At 60.0% G+C, this 10,891-nt stretch overlaps 4 protein-coding genes across 7 annotated transcripts; 2 read left to right on the top strand and 2 right to left on the bottom strand.

Moving 5' to 3' along the window:
* Positions 1–4: 4 nt before the first annotated feature.
* Positions 5–2,613, top strand: KMT2B (lysine methyltransferase 2B; the record flags this gene model as incomplete). The annotated part of the gene is made up of 10 exons (XM_044683418.1): positions 5–165; positions 282–371; positions 456–565; positions 821–958; positions 1,044–1,118; positions 1,222–1,399; positions 1,509–1,616; positions 1,692–1,775; positions 1,858–1,987; positions 2,075–2,613. Coding segments are annotated over 10 exons (1,350 nt in total), but the record flags the coding sequence as incomplete, so codon positions are not given.
* An 80-nt stretch (positions 2,614–2,693) lies between these two features.
* Positions 2,694–4,936, bottom strand: IGFLR1 (IGF like family receptor 1). Of its 2 annotated transcripts, XM_044683420.1 has the most exons (6): positions 4,727–4,936; positions 4,097–4,268; positions 3,797–3,999; positions 3,585–3,720; positions 3,350–3,511; positions 2,694–3,271 (listed from the first exon to the last, which is right to left on the bottom strand). In XM_044683420.1, the coding sequence occupies exons 2-6, from the start codon at positions 4,251–4,253 to the stop codon at positions 2,946–2,948; spliced, it is 984 nt and encodes a 327-aa protein (XP_044539355.1). In that variant the 5' UTR covers positions 4,254–4,268; positions 4,727–4,936; the 3' UTR covers positions 2,694–2,945. The 2 variants fall into 2 exon arrangements, with proteins under 2 accessions (XP_044539355.1, XP_044539354.1); XM_044683419.1 differs by having other exon boundaries at positions 4,097–4,936.
* Positions 4,937–5,019: 83 nt separating this feature from the next.
* Positions 5,020–7,055, bottom strand: U2AF1L4 (U2 small nuclear RNA auxiliary factor 1 like 4). 2 transcript variants are annotated; one of them, XM_044683421.1, is made up of 8 exons: positions 6,875–7,055; positions 6,506–6,593; positions 6,329–6,395; positions 6,142–6,191; positions 5,962–6,060; positions 5,668–5,801; positions 5,404–5,499; positions 5,020–5,299 (listed from the first exon to the last, which is right to left on the bottom strand). In XM_044683421.1, exons 1-8 carry the CDS (start codon positions 6,916–6,918, stop codon positions 5,209–5,211), a joined length of 669 nt encoding a protein of 222 aa, XP_044539356.1. In that variant the 5' UTR covers positions 6,919–7,055; the 3' UTR covers positions 5,020–5,208. The 2 variants fall into 2 exon arrangements, with proteins under 2 accessions (XP_044539356.1, XP_044539357.1); XM_044683422.1 differs by lacking the exons at positions 6,142–6,191; positions 6,329–6,395 and having other exon boundaries at positions 6,875–6,995.
* A 95-nt stretch (positions 7,056–7,150) lies between these two features.
* PSENEN (presenilin enhancer, gamma-secretase subunit) lies at positions 7,151–8,253 on the top strand. Of its 2 annotated transcripts, none has more exons than XM_044683423.1 (4): positions 7,151–7,193; positions 7,374–7,458; positions 7,632–7,736; positions 7,875–8,253. In XM_044683423.1, exons 2-4 carry the CDS (start codon positions 7,398–7,400, stop codon positions 8,012–8,014), a joined length of 306 nt encoding a protein of 101 aa, XP_044539358.1. In that variant the 5' UTR covers positions 7,151–7,193; positions 7,374–7,397; the 3' UTR covers positions 8,015–8,253. The 2 variants fall into 2 exon arrangements, with proteins under 2 accessions (XP_044539358.1, XP_044539359.1); XM_044683424.1 differs by having other exon boundaries at positions 7,179–7,197.
* The last annotated feature ends 2,638 nt before the right edge of the window (positions 8,254–10,891 follow it).

Here is a 10,891-nt window from a genome sequence, read left to right as displayed (position 1 = left end):
CAGTGGGCCCCCCAGCCCCCCCCGCCCAGCCATTCGAGTCAAGAGGGTGTCGACCTTCGCTGGCCGCAGCCCCTCAGCACCCCCCCCAAACAAGGCCCCCCGGCTGGATGGGGAGGGGGAATCTCCCGAGAGTACCCTGCAATCAGTGGGGGCCTTGGGCAGTGGGTGAGTGGTAACTGGCAAGAAGGGACTTTGGGGAGGTATCTTGGGGGGTAGGGGACAGGGTGGGGGAGGGAGACACTACTGGCACCTCATCTAATCCCCGAATTCCTCTTAATTAGATTGAGCAGAGTACGCATGAAAACGCCCACCGTGCGGGGAGTCCTTGATCTGGATGCCCCTGGGGAGCCCAGTGGGGGAGAAAGTCCCACGTAAGTGACCTCCCTTCCTCTCATTCCCCAAGAACCTTGACCTGGGCCCCCGCCTGCTGTGACTGGCTCCCCTCCTTCCCACAGGACCCTTCCTGATCGGTCCCCCCTGCTACCACTGCCAGACTGTGGCCTCGCCAGGGTCTCCGATGGCCCCCCAGACCTGCTGCTTGAGCCCCAGTGGCACCACTACTCAGGTAGAGCGCCCCTGAAAGGGGCAGCAGGGGCAGATCCCTTCTCAGACTTCCTGGTCCATCAGGGTACATGGAGACATGGGAAAGAGTGGGGAGCAGATTGTCTTCGCCCCAAACAGTGGCTCAGAAGGGGGTGGCAGAGAAGGCTCAGGAGCCTTGGACTACACTTGGCCTCCGTCCTGTGGACTGTGAGGAGCTGGGATCCAAATGATGTTTGGGGAGACCTGACTGGGCACATCCCTTTCTTCTTGGGGGCAGGTGAGGCATCGAGTTCAGAGGATGACCCTCCATCCCCTGAAGACAAAGAGAATCAGGGGCCCCGGCGGGCAGGGCCCCACCTGCGCTTCGAGATCAGCAGCGAAGATGGCTTCAGCGTTGAGGCCGAGAGCCTCGAGGGTGAGCTGGATGATGCAGGGAACTGGGGGGAGAGGGGGAGATCCAAGCAGGCGGGGGTCCTTGGCTCATTGTTTCATCTTCACAGGGGCCTGGAGGACCCTGATAGAGAAGGTCCAGGAGGCCCGGGGTCATGCCCGGCTCAGGCATCTCTCCTTCAGTGGTGAGCTGGGCTGGGGCCTTGGCAGAAGGAGTTATGGGGGTGGGGGGTGGGGGCTGTTGAGGTGGGCAGAGTGTGAGCCTCTTGTGATCCCCCCTTAACCCAGGGATGAGCGGCGCCCGGCTCTTGGGGATCCACCACGATGCTGTGATCTTCCTGGCTGAGCAGCTGCCAGGGGCCCAGCGCTGCCATCACTACAAGTTCCGCTACCACCAGCAGGGAGAGGGGCAGGAGGAGCCTCCCCTGAACCCCCATGGTGCCGCCCGGGCAGAAGTCTACCTCCGGTGAGATGGGGAAGCAGCTCGATCTTGGGGCTACCTAGGCCATGGGAGGAATGGGCTGCTCTTGTGGCCCGTTGAGGGTGGTCTGAGGCGGCGGCCCCTTTCTCTTCAGGAAATGCACCTTCGACATGTTCAATTTCCTGGCATCCCGGCACCGAGTGCTGCCTGAGGGGGCTGCCTGTGACGAGGAGGAGGATGAGGTGCAGCTCAGGTCTACCAGGTACTGGAGAGGCCAGAGGCCTGGGTCTGGGGTGGGGGTGGGGGGTCCCCAGCTTAATGCTTTTCCCTGCCCCAGGCGTGCCACCAGTCTGGAGCTGCCCATGGCTATGCGCTTCCGCCACCTTAAGAAGACATCCAAAGAGGCCGTAGGGGTCTACAGGTGAGGGGGGGGAGGCGGTTTCTGGGGGTTCCCCGGGGAGGAGGGACTCCCCCTGAAGTCCAAGTGTGCCCTCCCCACACAGATCCGCCATCCACGGCCGGGGCCTGTTCTGTAAACGCAACATCGATGCTGGCGAGATGGTCATCGAGTACTCGGGCATAGTGATCCGGTCGGTGCTCACCGACAAGCGGGAGAAGTACTACGACGGGAAGGTAGGTGCCGGGCATGGGTGGCCCCAGGCCCAGTCCAGCACGCGGCGGGGGAGGGTCCTGAGCACAGCTCCCGCCCGCTCTCCGCAGGGCATCGGCTGCTACATGTTCCGAATGGATGACTTCGACGTGGTGGACGCGACCATGCACGGCAACGCGGCGCGCTTCATCAACCACTCGTGTGAGCCCAACTGCTTCTCTCGCGTGATCCACGTGGAGGGCCAGAAGCACATCGTGATCTTTGCTCTCCGCCGCATCCTCCGGGGGGAGGAGCTCACCTACGACTACAAGTTCCCCATCGAGGATGCCAGCAACAAGCTTCCCTGTAACTGTGGGGCCAAGCGCTGTCGCCGCTTCCTCAACTGACCTGCCCCCTCCCCCATCGAGCCCAAGCTGTTCACCCCTGGCCTGGCCCTGAGGGGACCCCTTCCTCCCCCTCCCTGACCTCAGCACGCGTCCCCAGGGAGCCCTGCCTGCCCTCTTCCAGTTATCACCTGCCTGCAGGGTCCAGGATGTAGATAATATTGTACAAAGGTTTCTAAATCCCTTCTTTTCTATGCACTTTTTTATTTAAGAGGTGGGGTCCCAGGGGGGACTCCCCCCCACAATAAAGTCCGTCAATGTTTGGATCCGAGCCTCTGAATCTGGGTGGGCTGATGGGATGCAGAGCCCGCTCTGGGGGGAGCCTGTCTGATTCCTGCCCTCAAACTAGACACACCAGAAAGGAATCAAATGGCGGGCGACGACCCGGGTGCCCTCCCGTCCCGATGTGCCAGGGCCACTGGGCGACACCCCCACCCCCACAGCAAGCAGCATGGCTGCTTTTAGCCCCGGGTCCAATGACCATATGGGAGGCCACGCGTGGGGAAAAAGCAAGATTTATTCCTTGTTGGGACACTGAGGCAGGAAGCCCCCTGAGCAGGCAGAGGGAGGAGGCCTGGGGGGCGCTGACCCAACAGCCTCACTTAAGCTTGCACAGCACGCCCAGGGCATCACCGCGCCCCAGCTGGCCCAGGTGCTCAGCCAGTTGACCCAGCTGGGCGGCGGGGTCCCGAGCCGTCACGGTCTCCAGCAGGGCCCGAAGCGGGGACCGTGCAGGCCGCAAGGAGTAGGCGAAAGTGGCCCAGGAGGCGGGGAGACCGTAGCGGGCGGCCAGGTGCCGGGTAGTTCCCCAGGCAGAGCCTCCACAGGGCCCAGGCTCGGGGTCCAGCAGGATGACCAGCTCTTCTAGAACCTCAAGCTCATCCAGAAGGCGTGAGAGGGGCTGGCATGCCAAAGAGGCGGGCACTGAGGGCAAAGAGAGCTGTGAAAGAGGGAGCCCCGAGGTGGGACCCCCACCCCACCCCGGCCTCCTTAGGGCCTCACCTGACCCCTGGCCCAGCGGGGAGAACTCGCAGGCTTCCCTGGCTCCTGCCACCTTCCCCCTGCGCTCAGCCCTTCCTAGGAACATCTGCAAGACGGCCGAAACGAGCAGGCCTCCCATCAGGAGCAGGGCGGTGATGCCCACCACGTGCCAGACCGGGCTCCCTGCAGAGGCGGAAACAGGCCTGTGGAGCCCGGCCTCAGCCCAACAGGGCTTCGGTGCTGGCGCGGTACTTACAGTCAGGTGGGTGAGTCACCAGGGACCTGGCGGGCGTAGAGAGCCCCTCGGAGCCATTCCCGGGGCCTGCTGGGGGCAAGGACTGCTCTGGCGCTGTTCTGTCTGCCTGGCACGGTCTCCGGGGGGGTATGGGCACCTTCAGTGGCAGGAAGGGGTTATGGTGGCTCCCCAGGCCCTCTGACCCAGGCTTCCCCACTCCAGCCAGGGCTTACCTTAGCACAGAGGGCTCGGTGACGGCCATCCCTGGCCTCTGGGGGCTGCACTGTGGCCCCAGACTGGGGCTGAGGGAGCTCCTGGCATGGACTGCACCGCTCCGCCCACTCCTTGTTGCATAGCCCCGGTGGGCACAGAGTAAAGGGCAAAACCAGGCGGTCCCCCCGGTCTGTGATTCCACAATGCAGGCTGAACTCCAAGTCTGATGGAGAGGGAGGAGAGTACTGCAGCCCCAGCCCCTGCCTCAACCCACACACTGACCCCCCTCGTCCCCCCCGCCCCCACTGTCCATTCCTCACCCTGGCAGCTGGGGGGGCCAAAGCGCTCTAGGCAGCGTCTGCAGCATCCAGAGTCCTGATCCCAGTACTCCAGATGGCCGCAGTATCTGGACATTGGCACGGCCCCCAAGGCCCAGGACACAAGTGTGGACCCCCAGAGTAGAAGGTGGAGCCGCATGGAGAAGGGCAGGGCCTGTGGGCAAGGTGGCATCCCCACCCCCATGCAAGTTTAATTTAGGGCTTCCTGAGAAAACCTCAGCAGAGTTCCACCCTCCCACTAGCTGGTAGTTGGCCAGCCAGAGGAACAAGACCGTTTGTTTCTTCCCCCCCGCAGGAACCTCATTTCACTTGCCCAGACACTCGGGCGTTCTGTTCTTAAAGTCTTTGCTCTACCCCCTCCTCAAAATCCAGGCTTTAATTCCCAGCTCAGAATCCCTCTGGGGCCCCAGCCTCCAGCCCTCTCCAACCCCCAGAATTGAGCTCTGGCCCCACTTCCTGCCTCTATTGCCGGCCGAGTCCCGTCCCTGAAACTTGCCTGAGGAGTCTCCATACCTACAAGGGGCCCTTCCCCTTCAGAGAGATCCGGCCATCTGGACCTCTAGTCCTCCACCCTCACTCCCAGGGGGACCCAAGAGCTTCCTCGCCCCACACCTTGGCTCCTGAAGCTGGTCCTGCTGTCTTGTTCCAAGAGCCCCAGTGCTTCCCCTAACTTCCCTTTCCGGGCAGACTTCGTCATCAGCCTCGGGGTGGGCCTGAGCTCGAATCTTAGGTTACTTTTCTGAGCCTGGGTAAGATGGGGTGGGCGTGCTAGATGCTTCGAGCTAGCTCTAACACCCATCTTCGAGCACCTCAAAACCCTGCTTCACACACTTCCCATCCCCACCTTGCTCGGCCATCTCGGTCTCAGCCTGCTAACAGGCGTCTCACCACTCCAATTGCAAAGAGACTAAAAGCAGACACATTTTATTGGGGGGAGGAAGGGAGTGGGTTCCTGCTCTTCCCATGTTCTTTTAGGGCAGTGGAGGATCCCTAAAGCCTCAGTGGAGGGAAAGGGGAGGCAAGCACAGTAGTAGCAGTCCTGGCGAAGGAGGGCAGGGGCCTGGGAGACCATTATTGGGCTGGAGTAGGGGGTCTCAGAAGCGTCCGTGGCGATGGTCTGGAGATCGTCTCCGGTTCCTTTCTCGAGGGCGGTGTCCGCCTCCAGCTCTTGTGGGTGATGGGCCCCTGAGGAAAGGGTGAGATCAAGGGTCAAGGAAAGGGGACAGCGACTCCTTCTAATGGCAGCAGCAGCCCTTGGCCTGTTCTCAGGCTCACTCCCTGCCAAATACCTTCTCCTCGGGCCCCGGCCGTACAGCTGCCGTCGAAGGTCCCGGGAGATCGGCCGAAGATGCATGAAGTTGCAGAAGCCGCCCCGAGTGCATTCACTGTGGCATCAGACAATGGGCAGGGGGGGGATCAGGGCCCTGCCCCCACCTAGGCTTGCCCGGGGGAATCGCCCCTGTGCCCCCACCCCCCAGCCAGCTCACTGCACCACCTCATCCCAAGTAAGCCGGAGGGGGGCCCGCTGTCCCCTCTCCAAGACACTCCCGCACCCCATTTCATATTGGCGACAGCAGGACTCCCTGAAGTCCGTGACGGGTGAGAGCTCGGCTTGCACGGCTTGCCCATTGAACCAACGGTTGTTGAGTTCCGTCACAGCCCGCTCTGCGTCCTCTTCCCTGCGGAACTGGGGGCACAGGGAAGACCCAGGGAGAGGAGTCGGTGGAAAGCCTCTGCCGAGTCCTCCCCCAGGGGTGTGTGTGTGGGGGAGAGGAATCCCAGGCTGTCCTGAGATAAAGGAGGGGAGGGTCCTGGTGCTAGGGGCATGGGAGAGGGGCCTCGAGCACCTTGACATAGACGTTCCCCACTAGGTGGTCCCCCAAGTTATCACAGACGTTCATCTCCTCGATCTCCCCATACTTCTCCTGCAGCTCCGTGAACACCTCCTGGGATGGGGCGGGAGGTCAGGCTCAGGGGTGGGGGAGGCCGAACCCCCGGCCCCATCGCCCCTGGCCAGCTCCCCTCACCTCAAAGAAACTGTCGTAATGTTCCTGCACCTCCACGTCACTGACATGGCCTGGGAAAGGCGGGGATGAAAAGAAGGCTCTGGGGTGAAGCAGACCCCTCTGCCTTGCCCTGGTGCCTCCCTCCCCCATCCCGGCCCCTCCAGGCTGTCCTCAGCCCCAGATGCCCATCCCCGGGCCCCAGCCTCACAGTGGGATCCATCAGCTGTCTGGGCCGTGTTCTGTGGGTTCCGGTACAGGTTGAGCAGCACGATGGTCTGAGGTGGGAAAGAGGGGGTCAGCCTGCAGCCGAAGGGCAGCAAGGCGGGGGACAAGGGTGCGTGTGTGAAATGGGCAAAGCTGCGGTGGGACAGACGCCTCGCCTCACCTGACTGAACGTGGGTTTATTGTGGAGCCGGGAGCACCGGTCCCCGTGCCTGCAAGCCCCAATCTTAAAGTAAAAAGAGCAGTTAACCCTGAAAGAAGTGTGAAAATAGGGGGTGAATGGGGTGGGAGGGCCCTAGCTATCCCTACCCCCACCAGTGGCACCTGCCACCCCTCCCCCAGGACCTGTCAAATGGGACCTACCACCCCCTCCCCCAAATGGGACCTGCCATCCCTCCCCGACCAAGAGGGATCTATCCTCCTTCCCCCCAGGGCCCTGACAAATGAGATCCTTTGCAGCCTCTCCCCTGGGGACTCCAGTGCCCGGGTCCTCCGCACGACCGTCCCTCCTATCACCACCATCGATTCTCACTTGTCCTTTTCAGTCCCGAAAATAGAAGCTAAATATTCAGCCATTTTCGCCCGCTCCCTCCACCAGGCTGCTTCATCCGTCACTTCCGGTGGTATAAGCAGCTTCCGGGGCTAGTTCTGTGGCCTGGATTCTTGGGAGTTGTAGTCCACTGGGAGGCAGGAGCTACTTAGGCCATGAGCATAACAGAGACAGCTCCACGGGAGGGCGGGAGCAGGAGCCAAAGTTGTCGGACGCATGCGTGCTGGCAATAAGACTACAAGCCCCAGAAGCCCCGGCGGCACGAGGCGCAAGCGCACTGAGGAAAGAGGAAGGAGCAGTGGTGGGTGAGCTCGGGTAGTGCCCCCCCCCATACCCTACCCCGCTTCTACCCCCCGGGTTTGGGTGTTGGGGGGTCTCTCCTTTTGTCGAATTCGGACCCCTGCCAGTCTGGACTTGGAGGAACTTATCCCGACCTGGGCTCTAGTACGATAGCGGGGGATTCGTTTCCTTTTCCCTGCAGCGCCCCCTCCACCCCGGACCCAGGATGAACTTGGAGCGGGTGTCCAATGAGGAGAAGCTGAATCTCTGCCGGAAATACTACCTAGGTGAGGGGTGGGGGAGGGTGCAAGGGGGTCCGGGGTGGGGCGCCCCAACCGGTCGATGCCGGGGTTGGGGGAGCGCGGGCTATGGTGCGAGGGTAGGCTAACCCTTGAGGTCCTTCACTTCCTCTCAGGAGGGAGTGGCCGAACTAATGCCCATCTCTCCCCATACTCCACAGGGGGCTTTGCACTCCTGCCCTTTCTTTGGCTGGTCAACGTTCTGTGGTTCTTCCGAGAGGCCTTCCTGGCCCCCGCCTACGAGGAGCAGGGACAAATCAAGGGCTGTAAGTCCCCAAGGGGCAGGGGTCTCTCATCCATACTGAAGGAAGATTCAACTCAGAAAGTTGTGGGGTGGTGCAAGGGGTAAATTCCTGGCTGGCCCATGCCTAGTTTTTGCCCTTTCTTCATTCCTTCCTTTCCAGACGTCTGGCGTTCAGCCCTTGGGTTGGTCTTTTGGCTAGTGGCGCTGACCTCCTGGATCACCATCTTTCAGATCAACCGCGCCCGTTGGGGAGCCATAGGCGATTATCTGTCCTTCACCATCCCCCTGGGGATACCCTGATCAGCCCCTTCCCTTGCCAGCTCATGGCCCAGCCCCCTTCTCACCCTGCCTTACTTCCAGCACTGGGCCAGGATCACTTCCAGAAATGGAGAACATCTTACATCCTCCGTGGCCCCCAGCCTTTTGTTTGGCCAGGCTGACCCCCCAAACTATCTGTCCCAGACTAATTTCCCATTCCTTTTCTCCGCTCCTCCCTGTAGCCTCCGCTCCCAAATAAAATTAAAAATATATATGTTTTATGAGTACTGCTGATCCCTATACCCCCTTGGGGGAGGGCTCCACATTTCACAAATTCAGGCACTGAAACCTCTGAGAGATCACATCCTAGAATCATGGAATTTCACAAGCTGGGAAAGGCCCTTCCTGAGCCAGAACCGTAGCCGTATCCACAAGAGGTTACCTAGCATCTCTGAAGAACCCCAGTACTGAGAAGTTTTACCTATGATGACCCAGGCTGGCCAAGAAGGTGGGACACCTCGGGCTGAGAGAGAAGGTTGAAATTTCAAGTAAACTCTGTCTGCAAATGTACATTCCCATTTCAACTCCTGGATTTGCCTTTGATAATTTTTGTGCTTGTGGCTAACATACTAGGGTAGAGGAACATGCAAACATATATGGATGGAGAACATATTTGTTGTTCAGCCATTTCAGTTGTGTCCAACTCTTCATGAACCCTTTTGGGGTTTTCTTGGCAAAGATACTGGAATGGTTTTCCATTTCCTTCTCCAGCTTGCTTTACAGCTAGAGAAACTGAGGCAAATAAGGTGAAGTGATTGACCCACAGTCATACATGTCTGAGGCCAGATTTGAATTCAAGTCTTTCTGCAGCTAGGCTAGGTGCTCTATCCACTTCACTGAGGTGCTGCAGAGAATATATAAATATATGTAAATACAAAAGAGAGAAATTTGTGTTCTAGGCACCTCTGTCCAAGACATTACTAGGCTGGGATCTACTCCCACTTAAGGAGTTAACATTCTACTGGGAAGGAGGATGTGGGAGATTTCAGATAGGAGGTGGCTTTTGAGGTGAGTCTAGAAGGGAGAACAGTCCAGGCTTCTGCTAAGTAGAAAGGAGAGAGGCTGACTTCCAGGAAGTGGGGATGGGCCATGGGGGAGCAGAGGGTCAGAGCTTTGGAGCTGGAAGGGACCTGAAAGGTCACCTCATTACTTCTGGGATTTAAGGGATTTAAACAGGGAGTGCTGAATTCTGGGAACAGCTGTTCAGTTTGGCCTGACTTGTAGAGTTATGGGGGGGGGGGGGGGGGGTTGACGACGACTGAGCTAGGCAAGGTGATGGAGAGCCAGATAATTGCTGGGATGTGTAGCTAGGAATCACGACTGGTTTGAGTAGTAGGGGTCGATTTCTTAAGATCTCTGTCAGCTAACTGAAGATGTGGGTTCAGTTCACAACTGAATTCCTCCTTCGGCAGCAGAATGGGAGTACAAATCTCAATTTCCACATCTGTAAAACGGTCTCAGACTAGTGAAATAAAGTACGGGGTGCTCGCTTGTTTAAAGGGCTGACCGGCTTCGAGGTCCCATTTCCCTTTTCTCCTTTAGTCTGGGAGTCCCTTTAAGCCGTTTGCACTACAAGTCCCAAGAGCCAGAGCGGCAGCCTCAGCCTGCACCTCCCATAGTGCCTCGCGCGGCCAGGCCCAGGGACGCGTGAAAGGAAGGCCGGGGCACGAACTACACCTCCCATGAGGCGCCGCGCGGCCCGGCCGGGGGACGTTAGTTGGTTTCCGGAAGAAAGGTTCAGGGGTGGGGCTTCGGGCGGGAGGTGGCCGTTAGCGGCTTCTGATTGGTCCATTCCGTAGACGAGCGACCCCACTGCCCAATGGAAGCAACAGGCAGTCGGGCCAGACCCGGGGAGCTAAGCAGCTGCGGTGGCGGTAGGCGGAGGTGAGGAGCTGTCCGTCCGGGGCTGGTCCCCACGTCCTGGGCCGGGAAGGTGGGACGCCTTGGGCTAAGAGAGGCTCCCCTCCCAAACCTGACATTGGATTGGACTCGTGGCTAGCCCCAGCTCTGACCCCCGACCTCCTGGACTGACCCTTGACCCCTGTCCCCGTCCCCGCCCCGGAGTACTCCTGGGTCCCCAGCTGCCCCAATCGGAACCGACGCCTGAGCCGGAACGATGTTCCCCGTGAAAGTGAAAGTGGAGAAGTCAGGTAAGGCCAGGTCAGAAAGTGGGAGGTAAGAGGTCAAGGAAGGCTCCCCGGGACACTGCCCTCTCCCCCTTGGGAAGGGGAGCAATCCTGGAAGGCTTCCCGGAGGAGGGAGCAATTCGGGGAAGATGGAGAAGGAGAGAACGAAGCATCGAGGAGTATTGTGAACCTAGGAGCAATAAGGGGAGGCCCGAGAGAAGGAGGAAGAGTTGGAGAAAACAATCTAGGAGGGCTGCCCGGAGGTTTCCGGGATGGGGAAGGGATGGGAGGAGGAGGAGAGGAATTGGAGGAAGCAATCTGAGAGGGCTACCCAGAGGCTGGGGGGAGGGGTGGCGATGGAAGAAGTCATGGGGGAGGAGGAAACCATTTAGGAGGGCTGCCCGGAGGAGGGAGTAGTGGTGGTGGACGAAGCAGGGAGGGGAGCAGTAATGAGGGTAGGGCCGAGAGGAGAAAACAGTGGCGGGGAAGATTTCCTGGATGCGCCAAGCTTAGAGAGAGCTGAGTCCAGTGATGGCCGAAGTCTCGACCCTCAGACTCGCCGTCCTCCCAGCGCACGCAGCTCGAGGGCAGCCTCTGGACATATCTGCTCAAGGCTGGGACCCGGGGAGGCCAAGGGGATTCAGGCATCGAGGAGGGGCCTTAGCACGGTGGGGAGGAGGGAGCACGCGAGGGGGGTGGGGCAGAGCCTGGCTGCGCTTCGGAAGGGGGGAGG

This window comes from Gracilinanus agilis, unplaced genomic scaffold (genome assembly GCF_016433145.1).
Source record: "Gracilinanus agilis isolate LMUSP501 unplaced genomic scaffold, AgileGrace unplaced_scaffold20844, whole genome shotgun sequence".
Taxonomy (NCBI): Eukaryota; Metazoa; Chordata; class Mammalia; order Didelphimorphia; family Didelphidae; genus Gracilinanus; species Gracilinanus agilis.
Note: the sequence above shows the minus strand (reverse complement) of the source record. Positions and strands in the feature narration are given on the sequence as shown.